The sequence below is a fragment of the Chrysemys picta genome, chromosome 12, assembly GCF_011386835.1.
Source record: "Chrysemys picta bellii isolate R12L10 chromosome 12, ASM1138683v2, whole genome shotgun sequence".
Lineage (NCBI taxonomy): Eukaryota > Metazoa > Chordata > Testudines > Emydidae > Chrysemys > Chrysemys picta.
In genome coordinates, this window is record NC_088802.1 from 47217413 (window position 1) to 47239594 (window position 22182).

General features: G+C 41.1%; 1 protein-coding gene across 7 annotated transcripts in view; it reads left to right on the forward strand.

Moving 5' to 3' along the window:
- STXBP4 (syntaxin binding protein 4) overlaps positions 1-22182 on the forward strand; it is a 128488-nt gene that overhangs the window by 88515 nt on the left and 17791 nt on the right. For 6 of the 7 annotated variants that reach the window (XM_005282796.5, XM_008167541.4, XM_065563515.1 and 3 more), the window contains one exon: positions 16149-16206. In XM_005282796.5, coding sequence (XP_005282853.2) covers positions 16149-16206 — 58 coding nt within the window. Of the gene's footprint in view, positions 1-16148; positions 16207-17302; positions 18807-22182 lie in introns of those variants that run through there. The other variant, XM_065563514.1, reaches the window with a different exon arrangement.

Genomic DNA, 22182 nt, shown 5'->3' on the forward strand with positions numbered 1-22182 from the left:
CCAGAGGGAGTTGTGCCTGATTTCTACCTGGATGAGTATTGGATCCAGTGATGTTTGGAGGGGTGGTAGGTGGCAAAAAAAACTTTCACAGGGCTTTTTGTTCTTTTTTTCCACGGTACTTGTTTTGTGAGCTTCAGGACACAGTGTAAAACCTTTTATTTTTGGCCAGGATTTTGATTGATTTTAAAATAGGGAATTGGGAATGGAAGGACATGGGGTTGTTTGAAATAACAGGGAGGTTCTAATTAATTGCTTCTATCAGTGTAAGGCTCATATGTGCTTTGGAAATTGGAAGCAATAGAAACTTCTAGGTAAATTCAATACATTCATATGAAAGTTAACAAAAACAAAGCTCAAGTAATACCCTGTCACCATATCAACTTCAAGCTTTGATCCCAACAGGTCTCATAAGGTAATTGGGGTTAGCCAGAGCCAGATTGTACTTTCCCACAAGAGGATTCCATGGGAGAAGTGGGGAGGGAAACTTTCCAAGGTTCCCCTCCTAGAGTTTCCTCCAAATTCTTCCATGGAGGTTAGGATTCTTCTCTCCCATCTCCTTCCTATAGAGGGATAGGCTATTTGACTCCCAAATACTACAGACCACAGACCACATCATAGTCCAGATCACCCGAGTGAACCATCTTTGTTTGAATCTGTTTTAGTCTTTATGGAATGGGAGGGAGGAAGCAGCTGCAGTCAGGTTAAGTGGCACTGTCAGGGATTAGAGGGGGGGACAAGAATTATTGCATATGTGTGAGTCCCCACCTCCAAGTGGTTCTGGTACTCTAAGACTTTCCTGAGCTACTATTGATTTTGGGTCAGAACTAGGGCTCATTCCGTGTGTGTGTGTGTGTGTTGGAGAGTTGAGGGGGAAAGCAATAACAGCCTCTCAGCTGAATGATTTTGGAGAGCGTCATATGTTGTTTTTTTCCCCTTTCTTTTTGTACCAGATTGTTCCCCTGGGTATTCCCACAGGAGCTGGGCATCAGGGCCCATACATTTGATTTGCCCTCTGTGATTCAGAAATAAATTCTGTTAGGGATGCACAAAGTAGGGAAACTGGATAAATGGTCAAAGATATAGATAAACAGAATCGTTTTATATTAAGCTAATCAAGGAGTTGCCTAATTTAAATTACGTATACACTAATTTATTGATGTTTAAACGTGTTTGTTTTTCCTCTTGTTTCACAGCAAGGAAAAGAAAATTCAGTATTTAAATCCCATGTGTGATGGGAGTGTTCTTTATTGTGACCTAGATTTCAAATCTCTGTATTGTCACCTCTAGAAACCCATTTATTCCCTCTCCATTCAGCTCCCTCTAATATGAAAGATGAGTCAGCCATTGAGCAGGCATTGTCTGTACTGAGTTTTTAATCAAAACATTTTAATAATGAACTCCATGTACATGAAGTTATTATACCTTAAAATGCAGATGAGCTAATAAGATTAGTACAGATTGGTTAGCTGCCTTTTCAACATTCTGGTAGAAGAGTTTATTAAAGAACAGACTTTTAAAAGCCTAAGGTCAAATCCTGAGGATTTTATTCAGTTTTTATTCTGTCCTTACTGTAGCAAAATTTGACCGACTTCATGAAACTTCCCCTGAAAGCTGTGCTTGTTCTTGGTAACTATGGAAACAGAAATTCACAGTCCATAAACTCAGCAATGCAAGCTTCCTACGCTGTCCTTGTTATTAATTTATATTGTGCTAGTGCCTAGGGGGCCCCAGCTGAGATCAGGGTCCCTTTGTGCTAGGCGCTCTACAGAATATAGTAGGAGAGTCCCTGTCCCAATGAGTGTACAGTCTAGATAAACAAGACATACCCAGGGTAGGAGAAAGGAAGTATTATCTGCATTGTGCAGAGAGGGAGATGAGGCACAGAAACTATGAATTGTCCAGTCACATAGGAAGCCTATAGCAGAGGCAGGACTTGAACCCAGATCTCATTAGTCCCAGGCCACTTCCTTAACAACAGATCATTCTTCCAGGAATATCCTGCCCACCTGGTTTAGCCCTGGCCTGAGGAAGCAAGAAAGTAGCTCTCTGTCTAAGGCATTCAGGGCTCATTTTGGATAAAAAGGATTGTATGTTCCTTCTGCCATTTACTTCATATGTCACTTTTTTCATCTTTTTTTCAGTAGGTAAGAGTCAGACACTAAGGACTGTCACTCAGACCTATATGATGCACATGTATGATAGTTCAGAGGCAAAGCAGTTAAAGAAAGCTGGTTGAGGGGAGCAAAATAAGAAAGCTTTAAAAGTAGTATGTTTTAAAGAGGGATTTGGAGAAGGAAAGTGGCAATGTCTTAGGCACAAGGAGGAGGCCTTACATGGAATTTAAATGAGTCATAGATGCTGTGCTAACTCTCTGCACAGGACTGAATTTTACACAATAGTGTAAAACATAAATAAGTGAACATTAATGCGGGTTTTTTCTCACATCCCTGACTGCTATTAGTATTTAGTTTGACCCTTTTAATTAAATTGGGAGGTACCTATGCTGAGACATTTGTGTCTGGAATGAAATCATAATGCAGACACTGTTTTTATTTTTATTTAGATTTATAAGCAAAAAAAAAAAATAAAGTGTGTCTCCTGGACTCTAAGCACCTTTGACATAATTTTAAAAATACGTTATTGGAAAAAGCATGTCTACATGTAAATCACACCCTTATTGACCCTTTAGATGCAGCTACAGGAGTTTTTTTAATAGCCTCCAGGGATATTTTGTGTTTGTGCATTTTAAAAAAGATATGCATTCTTGTATCAAATGAAAAAAAAAACAACTGATATTATCCATTAAGCTGTGTGCTGGGCATGAAATGAACTCCAATGACAGCCTGTCTCTTTTCAGCGTAGGTGGGTCACTCCAGCCCTAAGCACTGAATTTAATGTCACTCCAGGCTCCAGGCATGAAAGGAAGGCTTTACTTAGAGAGCAAGGCATATCATTTAATGCTATTACTGTTAAAATCTCAGTCAATTTCTGCTCAATTCTAATTTTAGACCCAGTCATTTTGATTAGTTGCCAATAAATGCTTTTTAATTAAACTTATATTTAACAGTCACATGCGTCAGTGAGGCTGTGCACTGACAGTGATGGAAGTGGGTGGATAGCACAATAGAATGTGACAAGAGAAGTGGATCCACTAAGGAAAGGAGACTACTGAATTCTAAGATAGAGACAGCAATCAAGGGAACATGAGAGAACAGGACAAATGAGACTTGTAGTTTAGGAGCTCAGATTAAGGATTAGTGTGTACGGAATACATGTTTAGGTTTCTCCAGTTATGGATTATTCAGATTTCACTTCATTTTCCTGCTACTCTGCAATACAGAATGTGTTCCCTGCCTTCCAGCTTCCCCTCTCCCCCTCCATTTTGACAAGACTGACAGCTTTAACCAAAAGAAAATTTCAAATTCACCCATGGAAGTACGCTCAAAAATCACATTTTAAATTTCCATATATGAATATCACAGTTGCCAACTTTCACACGGTAAATAAGCACCCCGACTTTCACAATAAGCCAAAAATCAAGCTAATGCTATTTCAAAACAAGCCATTTCCTAAGAACCCCAACATTCTACGTGACTAGATTCCCCCAGCATGCAGTCTGGGACTGTGGTGGGCCCACTGTGCACCCCGACTCTCTCTCCCCCCTTTCCCCTGCTTGCCGGGAGCCAATCAAAAAAAAAGAAGCAACAAGCTACAAGCCAGTTAAGCCAAAAACAAGCCCGATTTCTGCGTTTTTTTCCACGGGTTTGACATGTCTGATGAATATATATGCCAAAAGGGCTTACACGTTTATCCAATCAGAAACACAAACAGTTGTGTGCAACTTCCCTGACCAATCACAAAAAGTCATCTGCCATTTGAACAGCAGATATTGACAGCTTGCAATTCACAGACTTAAAGGAAAAAATCACAAAAAATGTCATGACTGTGAATATTACCAGTCACAGATTAATCAATGCACACTGCATTTTTACAGGGCCCCCTTTTCAGCGGGAAAAAACAAACACCACCCCCATACACACACACACACACACAAAACCAATTTGGGGCAAAGAAAGGAGAGGGGCATCATGTAGAGGGGCCCATCTGCACGCTGTGGTGAGAGCCAAAGGGGTGGAGCAGGGAGCCGGGCCAATCTGCAGGACAGGAAATGCTGCAGGGTAAGTGTGAGGTAGGTTCACTGTACAGCACATACCCCTGGGGCCTCCTACTCCCCTCCATGGGCAGGGACGATGGGGGAGCCCTCAATTGCCATAGTGCACAGGGCCCCAAAATTCTTTAATTCAGCACAGAATAGCACATACATTTGAAGAAATCTCCCAGTATAGAGTGTGCCTTATAGCTGTTCTCAAGAGTTCAGGCACTGCTAGCTACATGGTCCCAGAGAACCACAGTTGTCTCAGTGAGAGGCTGTTTCTGGTGTAGCTGTTGAGGGCCTGAAATTGGCAGCCTAAGATGCAAGATGCAAGGCTGTGGAGGGTGAGGAGCACTAATATGATGTGGTCTTTGCAGCTTTCCCTGTGAAGGAGGCAAGTTTCTATGTTCTGCCGAAATCTGATGTTCCGGGTTGTTTCCACTTTTAGTTCCAGATGTTTCAGTCTGAAAAAAACTTTAGAAAAGGTATAAAAAAGTGCTGCTTACTATACTGTTATCATACCTCCACTGGAAAGCAAGCAGCACTTCAATACAAAGCAGTGTCAATGAAAAACCACAAGAAATAATTCTCAAACAATTGGTTTCTTAAATGCAGTTCCAGAAGGAAATATTAATTGCCAAATAGACCCAGCAAAGCTCCATGTTTGTTCAGAATAAGCTGAGAATCTCCGGCTTTACATTTCTCTCTGCTTTAAGTATTCTGCATCTATCTGACAGCTTATGTTTTATTGAACAATTTACTGGCAGAGTTTAGGTATACCACTCGCCACCAGCTACGTACAGCTTTGTTGGAAATATTACTACGCTCTTAGACTCATCCTTCCCAGATCTGCGTGTTGAAACTGGCAACTGTTTCACAGATACCTGGTACTTTAAAAGACAATGCAAGCTAAAGTATTGATGGCAATCTAAAAATGCTTACATGATGTACTTTACCCTCCTATTATAGCATGTTAATATTTGATTTTTTTTTCCTCTAAAGACTAAGGGCTTGTCTACACTACCGCTTAAGTCGATGTAACTTACATCACTCAAGGATGTGGAAAAACACACACACACACACCTCCGAGTGACGTAAGTTACATCAACTTAAAGCAGTGTCTACACCGCGGTATGTTGGCGGGAGACACTCTCCCGCCAACATAGCTTCCGCCTCTCGTTGAGGTAGAGTAATTATGTCGATGGGAGAGTGCTCTCCTGTCGACATAGCACATCTTCGCCAGACGTGCTGCATCGGCGCTGCTGCTGCAGGGTAGTGAAAACAAGTCCCAAAAATAATAGTAGTAATTAATAATACTTTGGACTTTGCTGGCGTCTTTCACCCCAGGACCTTAAGGAATTTACAGTCACTAACATAGGGCTTATCTTCACTCAGAGATAGTCCCAATTCAACAGTCAGTGGCCAGCAGTTGGTATAGCTGCACTGGTACTGGCACCTAATTGTAGCTACTGGAAGTACTCTGGATTTTCACTGGGGTAACAGAGCAGAAGCTGCCTCAGTGTGTATGTTTGTAATCCGCACACATTTACAATGACATAAGGGTTGGGGTATTTTTAATTGCTAATAGGGTTTAATATTCATTAACCTGTTGTTAACAAATGCTTGAATTTCTTATGCCATGTATCTCAGAAGGAGAGCAACTCTGGCGACAGAAACAATATGGTAGTTAATTTGCATTCTGCTCTTCCCTTAAAATATAGCAGTATTATTTTTAAGTACACTCGGCAAGCTCTGTTGACTTCAGCTATTTGTGTATAATTAGACACATTTGATTGCCATCAGCTAAGCAAGAGAAGGTGTTTTATTGCTCATATTCAGTGTAGTGTGTTTGTTTGTTTCTTCCACCACTAAATTCCTGCTTGAGTAAAAATGAATCTCAGCTGAGCATTTCCCTTCTGATTTTAATAACCGTTCAGAGCAATGAAGATTGTCTATGATCTTACAGTCTGAAAAGCTTTTATCTGAAATTACCATATCAATATTTTATCACTAATAGAATTGTATATTTTCTTCCAGTAGTTTTCCAAAGGTGTTTTTCAGAACATTAGAATTATCACTGAAAGTTATACATTTCTCTAAAAATAAACAAGTATTTTATGAGTTGACATCTTTACCAATCTTTGAGATTCAGAGGGCCAAATTCAGTCCTTGGGTAGATGCGTGCAACTCCCACTAACTGCTGAAGAACTTTAGTGCATATACTAATGTAGTCAAGAGTTTGGTCTAAATGTGGATTTCTTCATTTTGTAAATTAGGAAAACAAAGGGCTGCTGCAATCTGTGATGACTAGCGTAATCACATGTACTATTCAGATTATTAATATGTCACTAGATAAATCGGCTAGTTGAGCAGTTGCTATTAATATATTTAAATTTGCTGTTTTTGAGTACTTGACTTCAGCAAGCTATTCCCAGGCCAGTATTAGAGTAAGGTGAATTGGAGAATGTTAGATGTAACATTCATAATTTACAAATGGTAATAAAAGACTTTAAAATTTATCACTGTCAGATGGTCTGACAAATCCAGATCTCTCCCCGCATCCCACACTCCCAAAAAGTTTTTTTTTTCATTGAGTTTATAGGTTTTGTATCTTTTTGATACCAATCTTTATCAACTGTGCAATAGTTGTCTAACTGGCTGATAGGACGTGAATGAGATTGTTCTCTAACACAGTTGGATCAAATTAATATCTTATCATTAATCATAGAAATGTCAGGCTACTAGGGACCTCGAGAAGTTGTCAAGTCCAGCCCCTGCACAGGGACAGGACCAAGTAAACCTAGAGCATCCCTGACAGGTGTTTGTCCAACCTGTTCTTAAAAACCTTCAGTGATGGGGATTTCACAACCTCCTTTGGAAGCCTATTCTAGAGCTTAACAACACTTGTAGTTAGAAATGGGAAAAATGAAATGGGAAGATATGTGAGACATGTTCATGAGCCCTGACCATTAGAAGTAAGGAAAAAATATTTAGCCTGAAGCACATTTTCTAGGAACCGAAATATGTGGAGAGAAAAGCAAGCGGAAAAGCCAGCCATACTGTAAGTTAACACAAGCTTCTGTTGATTTTATTTGACTGATTCCATCTCTGTTTTACTAAATCAACAACAGAAGAGAAGATCCTGTCCTTAGAATGGAATTTGATTTGTGGAAGATAGGAATGGAATGTCCCCTTAGCAGAGCATTATTCATAAGATGAAAACACATAGTTGTTTCTGGGGCGAGCCCTTGAGAGAGCCTAAAGAATGGAGTGGCACACAAACACATTCATTTCTGAAAGCTATTTCTTTCTACCTACCTTTTACTGTCAGTTCAGGGATTAGCAATAGACAATACAATATGTATGGCTGAGAGCATCAAAAAATAAATGGCCAGTTCCCCAGGTATGCTGACCTCTGCTTGGCACACATGAGGATAAGGTACATGCCTCAAGCTATGCCAGCTGGTACAGCCCTTAGGGGTCTGTTCTGCCAGCCCTGAGTCACCAGAGCACATTTCACTCTGGCTGTATGGCTGGCATGTCCCCATAACTCATTAGTTATCAAGGTCCAGAACCAGGTTGCATAGAGCCATCAAATGGAATACCCAGCTCTTCTTCCCTTCCACCGTGCCAGAATGGCATAAAGGGAGAATGAGCAGGGACTGAGGATCTGATCCAAAGATTTTAAATCTTGTTGACAAATGAATTTTGGATGCATAGGTCATGTTGAGAATGTATAACAGCTGATAATAGCATGCATGGATATATCACATGCATTGGTGGATGTTGAGATGAGCTCTATTCAAAACCTCTTTTATGAAAAGAATTTGATGCTTAGGGCCCTATTTTCCAACACGCATTAACAATACTTTTAGATCATGCATCTGGACAATTACTTAAGCATGTCTAGGCCCTGACCCAAAGCCCATTGAAGTCAATGAAGATTCCCAGTGACTTCAGTGGGCTGTGGACCAGGGCCTCAGTGATTTAGAGCTAGATTGTGAACACTTCAGTCCCATTTGTGAGCAGTTACTCCTGCCGAGTCCTTTTGAATTCTGTGAGACTATTTGTTACAGTAACTGCTCACCAGTGGGAGTAAGAGGTTCACAGTCTGGCCATTAGCCCACAATCCATCAAAGCACTTAAGCTCATGCTTAACTTTAAGCAGGTAAGTAGTCCCCCTTGTGGTCAAGTGAAGTCTAGGCTGGGGCCTTTGTGAATAGTAAATTAAATTTGGTACCAAATAGTTTTATGCGCCAAGGGGAAGTTGGTGTGTCCAGATATGGGATTTGGAAGACCTATAAATGTTCCCACATTTAAAAATTGAGGGCAGGCACTGAACACTGTGGCCTGATCCAGCAAAGATCTTAAGCATGTGCTTAACTTTAAGCACATCAATACAGCAATTGATAAGTGGTGCTAGGTCGGGGCCATTGCCTCTCTTTAGTTACTGAACACCAGAAGCATTCAGCAAATGATTAAATGGGTGTCTAGAATCCACTAGACTGTCCCCAAACCACAAGGTAAGAAATAAAACAACATTCACACACCAGTTAATGTTCATTGCATTTTATTTTTTATTTTAATTCACATTCAGCAGTAGGCCATAGAAAGAACTCTACAAGCTCTGCATAAAAATCCTCTATCGGATTGTCAACGGGACTGCTCATGTGCTTAAAGTTAAGCATGAGCTTAAGAAATTTCCTGGATGAAGCCAAAGTGTTCAGGGCCTTGCATCACTGAGCCCTTCATATTTCAAATGTAAGACCCTGTTTAGGACATCCAAATCCCATAACGGAACAGAGACTTCCCGCCTGTACACATAAGACTATTTTGTGCCTAAGATGCTATTCACGAAGACCCCAATGTAGACTTGACCACAGTGGAACTACTCACATGTTTAAAGTTGAGCATGTGCTTAAGTGGTTTGCTGGATTGTGACTTAAGGGCCAGACTCTGTGCCCCTTACCCCCTTTGGGAAAATGTGTCAGAATATATGAAAAATGGGACTTCTTGGGCCTAGATCTGTTATCTTTAGCCCTTATTCAGGCAAATCAGTGGCAGTTTTGCCTGAACATAAACTGAATAAGAACTTAGTTTGGTATCCTGCGTGTACATCTGATCAGCAATTCTATTGCATCTCTATTTTGAAAACATTTTAAAAAATCTTTTTTTAAATTAATTTATTTGAAAAGAGCTGCATTACTTAGCTATTTTTAGGTCATGATGACTGCCCCGTGAAACTAGACACTTTTCTACATAAGGAAACACAATCAAGACTGGAAAATCAAGTTTAGTATCTGTTCTTATCAGTTTAATTACTGATTCAGAAACTACATCTTCTAGAAGACTCGACCTCCTATTCTGAAGAAGACTACTGCTTTGAAGATGGATTCTACTGCTTCAAAAGAAAATCTTCATGCTCCTTCGGAGGTTGCAGGATAGACCGAGAAGATGATAGCTCCCTTGCTGATTGTACAGAAATTTTCAACTGCTGCTCGGACCACTGCTGTTTCACGGAACGCCCATGGGGGAACAGCCTCTAAGAAGATCCTCAGCTCTTCCAGGACGTCGCAGATGAGCAGCATCAATGGGACAAGCAGCGCTTCCTCAAAGAAAACCCATGGAGATGCTGCTGCAGGAAGATCTTGCACCTCAAGGACGGCCTTCTGGGACATCACAGCCAGGACAAACATCATCTCGACCGCTCTTCAGGAGAAGGATGCTACAAGGAGAACTTCTTCCAGCTCCTCTGTTTCCCAGGATCCTGATGATGGTGGTTGTCCTACTGTACAAGAAGGTACCTCAGCAAGCGGGACCAGCCTCTCCTCAGAGACCGGCCTCTCCTCAGCGGGATCGCAACACCTCACTAGATGCTTGCCCAATGGGATCTTGCCCCCAGAAGGTCTCATACCCAGACAGAACTCACCCACAGAAGGACCAGCATCTCTCTGGAAACACCCAAGCAAGACTGCATCCCTAAAATGGCCAGTACCGCTGCCTCAAAAACGGTCCTTCCTAAAAGGACAAGTGCTGCCCTAAAATCTGTAAGGGAAGACACTTCCCTCGTTCCGGAGATCACGCCTCAAGTTCCAGTCAAACAGAGTACTCAACACAGGAAGGAAAATAGGCAACAGGCTAATTTTCCAGCCTGAGCCTATGGAGATTAAGCAACCCAGAGAAGCAGCAGCCCACGGTGAGGGCCGCCACACCATGGCAAGCCACTTGGATAGAGGAGTTGGCGAGGACAGCCTCCTTCGATGACTTTGACCTCTTTGTAGACAGACTCACTAAAGACCTGTCTGCAGAAATCGTATCTGGGAGGAAGGGAACTCAGGAGAACACACCGACTGCTCACAGAACTCCTGCGTGGAGACATCACCACCACCACCACCACAGGAGAGAAGTCAGGAGAAGGAACATCAGTCGCTGGTACGACCCAGCAGCAGCTTCTAGGATCCAGAAGCTCTACCAGTCAAACCCTATGGCTATGAGAGAGATCCTGAACGGGTCCTCATTTTACTGCACAATCCCATCCGAGAGACTATTCTCGTACTTCAAGGGTGTGTTTGACCATGTAGCTCAGAATGACATGCCTAATTCTCAATTACAATTACTGAGGGACAATCTCCACTCATTGATATATTTTGCTTTCCACAACCAACTCTCTGTACAACTCTTCATGAGTGATGTACCTGAGTAGTTGGATTCTAATATCTAAATTGTATTGTAAAATTTATTCACCTAAATTTGGGTTATTACTGTTTATGTACTCTATGTATCATATGACTTTTAAAAACAAACTCTCTATTTGTGGTGTGACAGACCCAGACCAGTGGGGTACAGGAGTCTGGTAGAGGGCAAATATACTGGTCACTGGATGTGTAGTTTTCTGTTCCCTGAGTGACCAGAGCAGGGGCTGCACTAGAGTAATCAGGAACCTGCTAGAGCCAGTTAAGGCAGGCAGGCTAATTAGGACACCTGGAGCCAATTAAGAAGAAACTGCTAGAATCAATTAAGGCAGGCTAATCAGGGCACCTGGGCTTTAAAAAGGAGCTCATTTCAGTTTGTGGTGCGAGTGTGAGGAGCTGAGAGTGAGAGGGTGTGCTGCTGGAGGACTGAGGAGCGCAAATGTTATCAGACACCGGGAGGAAGGTCCTGTGGTGAGACTAAGGAAGGTGTTTGGAGGAGGCCAGGGGGAAGTAGCCCAGGGAGTTGTAGCTGTCATGCAGCTGTTACAGGAGGCACTATAGACAGCTGCAGTCCACAGGACCCTGGGCTGGAACCCGGAGTAGAGGGCGGGCCTGGGTCCCCCCCAAACCTCCCAATTGACCTGGACTGTGGGTTCTTCCAGAGAGGAAGGTTTCTGGGCTGTTCCCCAACCCACATGGTGAATCTCTGAGGCAAGAAAATCCGCCAATAAGCGCAGGACCCACCAAGGTAGAGGAGGAACTTTGTCACAGTGGATAATCTGAGCATTATACCCAGATGTACAGACACTCTTTTCTCAACCTATGTAGTACATAATTTTTTTTAACATTAGCTTTAATAAAAATTTTAAATCTCTCCTAGGTCTAATTTCTAATATGCCCTCTATCGAAACGATTCTGCTACGAGGGGTTCACTAAATCATAAAATAGGTCTTTTCCAACTGTAGGTACCATTATGCTACTGTACTTATATATTGGAAACTTCAAATATATGTAACAAAAAATCAGCACAGTACTGCATTTTGTTTGCTTTTGTAAAGAAATTCATCTTTGAATTACTGTATGTATTTTATTTTTTTGAAAGAGGGAATTTGCAGCCACCCACAACCAAGATGTATTATTTATGCAATTCCACAAATGAATATAGTGCTTTACAAAGCAAATAGGAAACGCATAAGAAGTATAAGACTCAGTGAGTTTATACTATGTAGGCCAGATTATTTAGGTTGCAGAACACACTCTTGAGTGTTACCGAGCGCCTTCAACTCCCATTAACAATCGGAAGTGGAAGTGCTTAACGATTTTCAGGACAGCCATATATGGGGCAACAGTTCTGACCCAAGAGGGTGTGGAGATAGCACTGGTAAGTAGATCAGTTTATGAATGATTCCAAGTAACAAGTGGGTTTGAAGGAGGTGAACGCTATATCCAGGGGCAATGGATGCAAAGGAAACAACTAACAAGACATGGGAGCTCCTTGCTAACAGCTGGAGCAATGAGAAAAGGAAGCACAAAACTGAGGGCTGGTCAACACTAGAAAATTGGGTTGGCATAATTACATTCCTTGGGAGTGTGAAAAATCCACACCCCTGAGTGGCGTAGTTAAGCAGACCTAAGTACTCATGTAGGCAGCACCAGGTTGACAGAAGAAATCATCCATCACCCTAGCTACCACCTCTCCTGAGATAGATTACCTAAGCTGATGGGAGAACTCTTCCTGTCAGCGTAGGTAGTGTCTGCACTGAAGTGCAATAGTGATGCAGGTGCATCAGTGCTGTTGTAGCATTTTAAGTTCCAAAAGCCCTAAGAGTGGAGAAAAAGGATAAAGGGGGCAGTAACAACAGAGGAATCAGAGGAGTTTAAGGAGCTAAAAGGTGAAAAATAGGAAATGAAACTATCAGTGTTGGGTTAAGAGGAGCTTTAACTTGATGCAGTAGAAGTCAGGAAGCCAAATTAAAATAGATTGCTATAGCAATAGCAAATGTCTCAAAAGCTTCTTTTACAAGTGACTTGCATTCATAAATAATGATAATTAATGCTCAAGTGCTCCCTTGTTGGGAATTTTCATCATTAAAACTTTGTTTTCTTTAAAATTTTGAATAAGTCACCTGCTTAAAATTTTCATTTACAAGAATGAAATGAAACAACTTGGTCAAACCCCCAGTGTATCAGACAAAATCCAGTTCTTGGATTTTGCATTCCTTTGCTGTTATCAAAAATATCATAGTTATCAACGGCATTAAGACAGAAAGGTGGGTGGAGAGGCTCTGCAAATTTGCAAAGTTCAATTTCTCTTCAATTTGCTTCATATGCTTGGGGCTGACCAGAGATCCTAAGAATTCTGAACATTCTGTCATGAAGGCAACTGCTTGTATCTAGATACTTCACTGACACTGGAGAGGTTGTCACTGACAAATGAAGAGGTGGACATACAGAACTTTAAAAAGTGTGAAAGTAAATCAATCACTGACGTTTAATCAGTGATTGTGCAGCAATTGTTTATCTAATGTTCGAGCAGGCATGTGGTGACATGCTTGCAGGAATGATGAAGGGTCAGAGAAGGCAGAAGAACATAAGGGATGAAATCCTGGACTCACTGATTTCAATGGGGCCAAGATTTTTCCTTTAGTATCACAAGGGCTCTATCTTTTCTGGTTTTGTTTAGATCACACTAGTCCCAGATAAAGACTGTCTCTCAAAAACTTACTCTGATTTTAGAAAATGATTCTGCATATAAAAACAATAGTATAACTACAGTTTTAAGGAACTATAGAGAGAGGTTGGAATTTCATCTTTATTCCTCCTTGCAAGCTATAATATGTGTAATAAACTATTCTCAAAGAAAATTTGGAAGATTAATATGTACACATTTTATATATATAATATAATATGTATAAATTTCCAACCAATTTATAATATTCAGATCATCACAGAAGGACTGAATCTACTCCCTCTCACAATAGTTGAACACCAGGGTAAATTCACTGGCAACACATTAATAACTTAATACAGTCTTCTCTTTCCCCCCGCCCCCTCCTTTATGGAGTCAGATTCTGGAGGCTGTCATGCATCAGTAGCCCTCTATAGGGTTGTTTTTGTTTTTCCCCATGAATAGTATGTGAAATTGTTTTTAGGTGTGGATTGTGAGGATTTATAGTAGATACACTGGGTATGGGTAGTGCCATATACAATTCCAAATCTCAGAGATATTGCTAGTTAGAGCGGGTTGGAAAATGTCCATCAGAACTTTTCTTTAGTTAAAGCTCTCCTAAATAGCACTGAGGCCATTGGGGTTGTTCAGCATATGCCAACTCAGGCCGCCTCTTCACCAGCTCTGTAGTTTCTTCCCTGCCTGGTTATTTTTCAGTTGTGTTCTGTTAGTTGCATTTGGGCCTCAGATATGTCCAAACAATCATTTACAGCTGCAGCCCCAGTAGACCCTTTGCAAACAGTGCCTCTGCAGGTGCAAAGAACTCTGGTCCTGTCTGAGAACTAAAGGCTAGAGCTGGTTGACACTTTTTTATAGGAAAATTCTGATTTGTCAAAACCAGAACTTTAAATGGAAACTTTTATAGTTTTTGTCAGGAAGGTTTCTCAGGTCCAGGATGACATTTCCGCAAAAGAGCGAGTGCGTGCACCCTCACCTGGCGTATGGGAGACCCAGGTTCAAGTCTCTGATCTGCCTGATTCAGAGCATGGCCTTGAACCTGCATTTCCTGTATCCCAGGTGAGTGCCCAAAACGTCAGGCAGTAGAGTCTTTCTCTCCGTCCACCCCCCAAAGAATAGGTATTTATACAACGTGGATCAGCTCCAACAGGAGAGGTTGGGCGGCTTCCCATCCCAGACAGCTAAGCAGAAACACTGGAAGCCTTTGGAATGAAGGAATGGCAAAGCTAGAGATCCCACTGAGTTGCTGTCCTGGGTAGGCTCGTGGGAGGAAGGAAGCTGGATGTGTTTCTACTGCCTGTGCTCTTGGGGCCTGCCTTGGTATGGAGAATTTCTCAGAGACTGTATGCTGTGTGCAATCCAGCAAGCTCACAGATAGTTCTGATGAGCTGCTTTTTGAGATACAGTGGGCCTTGAAAAAAACATTTAAACTCCTAGCTCACTAAGATTCCAGATGCCTTCCAAATCAAAGCACACACAGAACAATATACATGCATGTCTGTATGCCTCCAGTCTCCAAAGGGTTGTTTCTCAGGTCCTTACACTTTGATTTATCTAAGTTATTATAAACTACTGCTCAAATGCAGGATCACCTTTGCATACTGACTTTTGCTACTTTCTCCAGCATTTTTCACCGTCTACTAAGAGCGTGATCCTGGCTTTAATCCACATCCTCTACTCCTATGACATTTTTTTTCTTAACTTATCCTTTTTCCACTGAATTTTCAAAGAGAAAAAGAGAAGTCTAGCAAGCACAGGTAAAAGTCAAGTTGAAAGGCTTTCCTGAAACATATCACCCAGTGCCACCACATCAACAGTCTTTCACACAGGGTCACATTCAAAATAAAACCCAGCGTGTATAGCCAAGGTTCTGTCTCAGAAAGTAGTGCTTCTAATAATTACCTGTGGAGAAAAGAGCAGGTAGCTTAGTTACTATATATAACAACTCTATCGTCTCAGAAGTTTTCTTTCGCTATCTTAAGTGCTATGGCATTAAGTCCGTGACTCCCATTGACTTTACTAGACGTCATGCATCTGAAAACCCTGTGTAGCACTTTGTAAATTGTACTTAGCATGGAAACATCTATACATTTTCTCTGAAGCTAGCTCTTAGTGTCTCAGAAAGGTTTGCGAGTAAATTTCCAAGGAGTTACATTCAGGGTTGTAAAGGCCACAAAAAGCCTGATTCTGCTCAGCTTCTTGCCTGCTGGAGTCATTTACACCTGTGCAAAGTAGGTGGAAAACACTAGCAAATCAGAGTCGTTGTTTTTACACCGTCTTTGCCTAGGTGTAGGAGATAACACAAAGTTCAAGCCTGTTAAGAATCAGACCCTAAAATTCTACCAGACTATCAGTTTACTTGCAAATAAGACTAATAATGATTAAGGTTTTGGCTAACGGGTAATACTTTTGTGACATAGTTTAAAACCATTACGCTTCATTGGACATAAGTATTAGGTTTTTTTATAATAATAAATAACAATAACAGGCTTTTGAAAGTCATATTTGTATCCCCTTGATTGAAGGCTATAGTATTCTAATCATTACAATACGAAAATGTAATTTCTTGGTGTCTTCCGAGCTTTGAGAGTAATTTTATTTCTTTATTTCATTTTAGGCTTACCTTATGGATGGGAAGAAGCTTACACAGCAGATGGAATCAAGTACTTTATCAAGTGAGTACTGGCATTAAAGCTATGTAAGCAGTTTCTATCACATCTGGAGGATGATAGAGATTCAAATAATCAGGGGGTAAAAAAGCTCTAAACTTTCTATGAGGAACTTTTAAATCAGTAACACGACAAGAAACATCATCTCTCTTATATACAGCTTGTTAGTGACATCATTTATAGATTTTCTTATGGACAAACTTATATAATGAGACTGGGCTTTTCAAAGAATTCTAAGGGAATTAGGTACCCAAATCCTATTGAAATTCACTGGTAGTCAGGTGACTAACTTCCAACCTCATCTTGTTTTGGTTACTTCAAAAGTCTTTGATCCTTTCAATGTTGCCAATAGGGATGGGAAAATCCCAACCCCTAAAAAGTCCATGGGCCTGAACATTCAAATGCTAAAATGAAAAAATCAGTGTTAAAACTGGTTGGGAGCCTCAGTGCTGGGGAAACATCAGACAGTACTCAGTGATTTGGGAGATGTAGCTCTGGCTCTGACCCTAGGAGTTCTTCCCATAGTAATACAGAAACCTTAGGGCTCTCTAGATGCACTGACACCTTTGTTGAATCTGGGATATGGCACCTGTGCCCCATAGATTACTTAAGCAAAACCCCAGAATCCTTTGTACTGTCTGCAGTTTTTCCTGGGCAGCCAGCCAGACAACTCAGGGACACAGTTTGGTGTCTGTTCATCATTTTTTTCTATTCTGAGCAGATAGTATCTGAGCACCTCCCAGTAATACATTTTTTTCATCTCTTTTTATGGTTTCCTCTTTAGCATTTCTATTCTTTTTTCCCCTCTCCCCTCCCTTTTTGCTCTTTTTGTCTTCCTTTATCATTTTGTCCTATGTCGTCTATGCATATTGGTACCCATCACCGTTTCTATAAGGTCAGATAGCTTTGCACGTGCAGAAAGCAGAGGAAAATGAATAGGATGCTAATCAGTTCCTTCTGCAATCTCTTTTGTGTGTCAAGGCTTCGATCCACTGTGTAGACCAGTCAGTTACCTTCTGTATCGTGTGCTTCGTCAAGAACTGGTTGTGAAGGAATACTGGCTAGCTTGGTACAAAACTAATCAGTTTTTCTTTGTATCCAGACAAGTGTTAAAGAGCCTAGATGCTGACAGACACTGACTAAACCTAATCAACTTCCATCTGCAATCTTTTCACCCAGAAAACTGCACAAGGAAAAGGACTAACATGTTAGTTTCTCTTTGTAACTAGTCCCAGCAGAATGTCTTTTACAATGTGATTACCCTCTGTAGCTGCCCATTCAGACTATATCTAAAACCATCCTTGGTGTGTCAGAAAGTCATGTTCTTGTTTTGTAGAAAATGGACTTTGTAGCCAGCTTTGTATCTGGAATTAAGTTGTTCTTTTTATTGTAATGGATTGAAGGAGCAGAGTGGTAGGCATTTCATCATAATTATAAAGTAAGCAAGTTTCTGCCCATTGATTTAAAAGAGAAGTTATTACTTGCTAAGCTTTACACTTAAGATGTTAATCGTAGGGTCACTAACTAACTTAAAATCACTAAGTTCTGACAAGTCAAATTTTCACTGCCTTTAGGTTAGCCTACCCTTACTCAGTGAATATTGCCATTGAAATTGGGCCGGTTACCAAGATCTTTTGTCATATTCTTTGCGCATTTCAGTGCTTGTCAATGCAAATATTTTAGCTATATGAGAAACGTCTGCTGTCTGTATGCATCTTGAGTATTTTAAGCCAAAGAAAAAGAAATAATCTGATTCAATTTCTATTATTTTAAGAAAAATACACATATGGCTGTCTCCTCACTATCATGTTCTGCTCTGTGTATAGTATAACTACCATTGTCTCAACGGCCAAGGTGCTTGTCATCTCCATTGTATTAGTGTTACCAAAGATGAGAGGAGATTGGGGGGAAAAAACTGTGCTCCTGGTGATTACTGGTTAGTTAAATCTATTCATTACGTTAGTCAATAATGCATCATCATTTCAGCGTGTGCAGTATAGCGTAGATGTTATATTAGCAAACAAACTTCTTATGTCACCAAAAATAAGATTAAGGAAAAATCTGTATGGCCCAATGTCACCTGCAGTTGAATGAATTTTCAGACAACCCTCCCAAGACTAGAGGAGAGGTGACATTGAGACGTTACAATAAAACACGGTATAAATTACAATAACAAGCTCTACAAAGCTTTAAAAGTGGTCACCCTCAGGGGGAAGACTAGAAAATACAAAGCCCTAAGATCAGGCCCTTTTTGTCATGTGCTCTTGGGGTTTTCTTAATTAAAGGATTTCCTTAATATTTTTTTTCTGAAAGACTAAAAGAAAAAAGTTAGTAGTGCAAGTGCAGTATTTTCAACAAGTGAAGGAAAGGTGATAATATCTTTAAACTTAAGGCGAAAGTATCCAGTGTGATACATATACAGTTGCATGGCACAGACAAAGAATCACAAAATATCTTATAGATCTAGGTTACCAACATGATTATAAACCGTCTGAACCTGAGCCAAAGCCCATCGATGTTAATGGAAAGATTTCCACTGATGTTAAAGTGGGCTTTATCTTGTTGTTTGTACCCTAATATATAAAGGTCTGCTTTTTGTTGTGAAAGATCGTGTTAAGGCTGATTATTTAAGACCTTCTTGCCTGCCAGCAGGGGTTTGTGAGTTTGATTTATGTTTGCAAAGTGTTTTGAGATCCTTCGGTAGAAGACACTAGCAAGCAAAGTTAGCATTATTATGAAACAGTTGAGTTAATGTTATGTTGAGTCTGAATGAGAACCGAGCATCCAAATACCCCTGCACTCTGTAAGACCTTGGATCCAGTTTTAGATGCAAACTTTACATCTCCAGGCCCATCTCTAGTAACTGTTTATTTAGTTAATATCAGGTATCCCTTACAACTTTATTTTCATTATTCTCTAAAATGCTGTAAAGTCAAACAGCAGGGAACGGTCACGTGTCAGATATGCCCTTTGGAGAGCAACGTGTAATATGCTGCTTGTGTCTATGAATATTTTATTGTTGACCTACCTGAATTAAGATCTGATCCTGCTTCTGCTGAAGTTAGTAGCCCGAGTTTCATTGATTTTAATGGGAGCAACATTTGCCCCCCCAAAGTAAAAACTCAGTTTTATCTATTCACTACCTGCATGAAGTGAGATACTGATGCATGTAATTTGGTTTAAGGTAAAGAAACCTTAGGATCAGTGAAGGTTCCTAGGTATCCGAGCAGGATATAGTGCCTCCAGATTCCCTTGCCTAGAAGAGTCTCTGTGTCATCAGTTACGTTGGCTCTCAGGCTCCTGTGTGTTGCTGGAGTGGCACAAAGCAGCCTCATCACGGAACAGGATCCAGTTCACCTTCTTTTAGACTAGAGTGGTCTTGAAAATTGAAGTGTTACTTCTGAGGGAGTTCAAATGGGCAGTGACATGAACATAAAGTTGTGTGATGTCCTCATTCCTATTCATCCACAGTTCAGTTCTGTACCTGTTATTTTATAGGACAGGCAAATTGCTCTTAATCCTGACCCAAATGAGAAACTACTGTGTATCTGCAAAGTGCTAAGGACTCTGGTCCTGATCCAGCCAAGCACTTAAGCATGTGGTTAACGTTAAGCCCATGAGTAGGCCCATTGTGTAATGGAACTATTCATGTGCCTAAAGTTAAGTACATACTTAAGTGCTCTGCTGGGTGAGGGCCAGAGTGCTTAGTACCTGACAGGATCAAGCCCAGTATCCTTACTATATTCATCATACTGGGATAGAATCCATTTATTTACTGTGCAAAGCATAGTGGCCCCACCTGTGCAACCCTTATTCGTGGTAATTACCACTTACTCATTCTCCACACCCACTGACAACTAGTATGAGTAAATGTTCCCCAATCTGAGTGAGAGTTGCACAATTCAGATCAACGCTTTTGAACCGGTACTGTGGACACACTGGATTCAAATCTCAAACACACTCAAAGCCAGCTTTAGTTGGACTTAGACTTGCAATTCCCTACCCATCGCATTTTGTTCATATTTATAAACTTTTCATTGAAACTGGATAGAAATTTGTTATTCTACCTAAGCCTGTCGAGGCTGCTGTTCACGTATGAACCATCTTATCTAGAAACGGGCATATGGGGGCAAGTTGTGTTGTATTTCCCTTGCCTTCCTGAGCTAATCAGCTGAGATGCCTCCTTGTGATCGGAAAGGTCAGTAGAAGTCCTTCCACTTGATTTCTCAGTGAGTGAGAGCAAGATTATGTTTTAGCTGAGTTCTCTGATCCTACTGGAAAAATCTAGGAAAAGCAAACAGTGTAGTGTGTGTGTGTGTGTGTGTGTGTGAGAGAGACTTTGTCAGGAAGTGATTTAAGTTAGCATATTATTCTCCCATCAGGTGGGTGAAACACAGCTGTGTTAATATTAAGGGCTCATTCACACAGCAACATGATCTTGCCTCTTACCAGTTAGGAGAACAGTCAGCTAAAAGTATGGTTGGTGCCCATTCAGTACATTGTTAAATTAATAACCGGTGAATCTTAATCATGTGCTGCTTCTGCTAGCTGCCTAATCTGGCAAATTGTTCAATTCCTATGAGTGATTAGGCACACATTATTTTGCTTGTGGAGAGGACTTCCACAAAGGCACATAGGAGATGAAGAGGGCGGTGAGTGAGGCCTCTGCAGTGGGGTGAAATTGATTTTCCCCAGGACCATTGTGGAAGGCATATGTAAAGTAATGTATTTAAGTTTCTGTGCCAGCCAGCAAAAGCGGGAACTTTTTTTTTCTTACTCCTATGCTGTCTTTAACGCATCGCTGGTGCCTGCAGCTAGGTATATTCGAGCTGACACAGTATTCTGACAGCGATTCAGAACATACCGTATATGCTGCAGCACTCAAGGTCTGCTTGAGCCATTGTGTTTAATATGCTGATTATTTTCAGACTGATGTCGGTTACTGCAGGAGATGTATACCAAGGAATGTTGTGAAGAAATAACTTAGGAAATTAAAACAAGTAGTGTTTTCCAATACAATTTTACATCCTCTGCAGTTTCCGCAAATAAAACCGATAAAGTAAAAGACTCATTTGGTGGAGATGTACGTAAATTGATTTTTACGTGAAACATTGAAAATAGGGTATTGCCACTTTTGGCCTATAAAAGAGTTGGTTGGTTTGCTCGGTCGGTCCGGCTGAAGTGCTTTTTACCTTGCGATAAGCTAGGTTCTGTTCTGTGTAAATCTGAGGCCCTTGCTCCACTTGCTACAGTCTTGTTATCCTGCATTTATACCAGTGTGACTGAAAGCCGAACCTGGGGCCCAAGGAAATGACAACAGCTGGAACAGTTGGCAAAATCCATGGTTGCTTAAATATCCATAATAGCAACAAAATAAGTGGAAGAAATGTCACATTTCACTGTTCATCTAATTTCTTTTCATTTGGGTTCTGTGACCAGTAGAAAGTCACAAATGCCGCTTCTCATTTATCCTGCTGCCTCAGTGGAATGCTGGACCTGCTGAATATGCTTGAGAGGATTCTGTTGAGAGCTGCACTTTGAAGCTCCTTTTGCTGACGTGGCAATAAGGTGCAGATCAGTAGAGGACGAACCTCCCGTGGCGGGAGTTCAGCAGAGAAAAAGCCTCAGATGTTCAGCTGCTTTCCATACCAGCCTCACCTGGTGAGTGTGCAAATTTGGGCCGGAAATCTCACAAGAACAGGCTTTCTCATGAGGTTTTCCACACTTCCAATCCTTATCTAGAAATCAGCAATGGCAGCTGTTTCTTAGTACAGTCCTTACCCAGGATGCTAGGGCCTCTCGATCTCTGTCATCACAACCCCCTGGAGCATATCCCAGACTCCATTGTCCACATCAGCCTTTGCAAGATTAGCATAGAGACACCCTCCTTGATATGTGACGGGAAAGAGTGCAGAGTTCCCCTGCATGACCACTGTCTGAGACCTCTCGCTCTCGAGAGCTCTCCCCACCCCCGGGATTAAA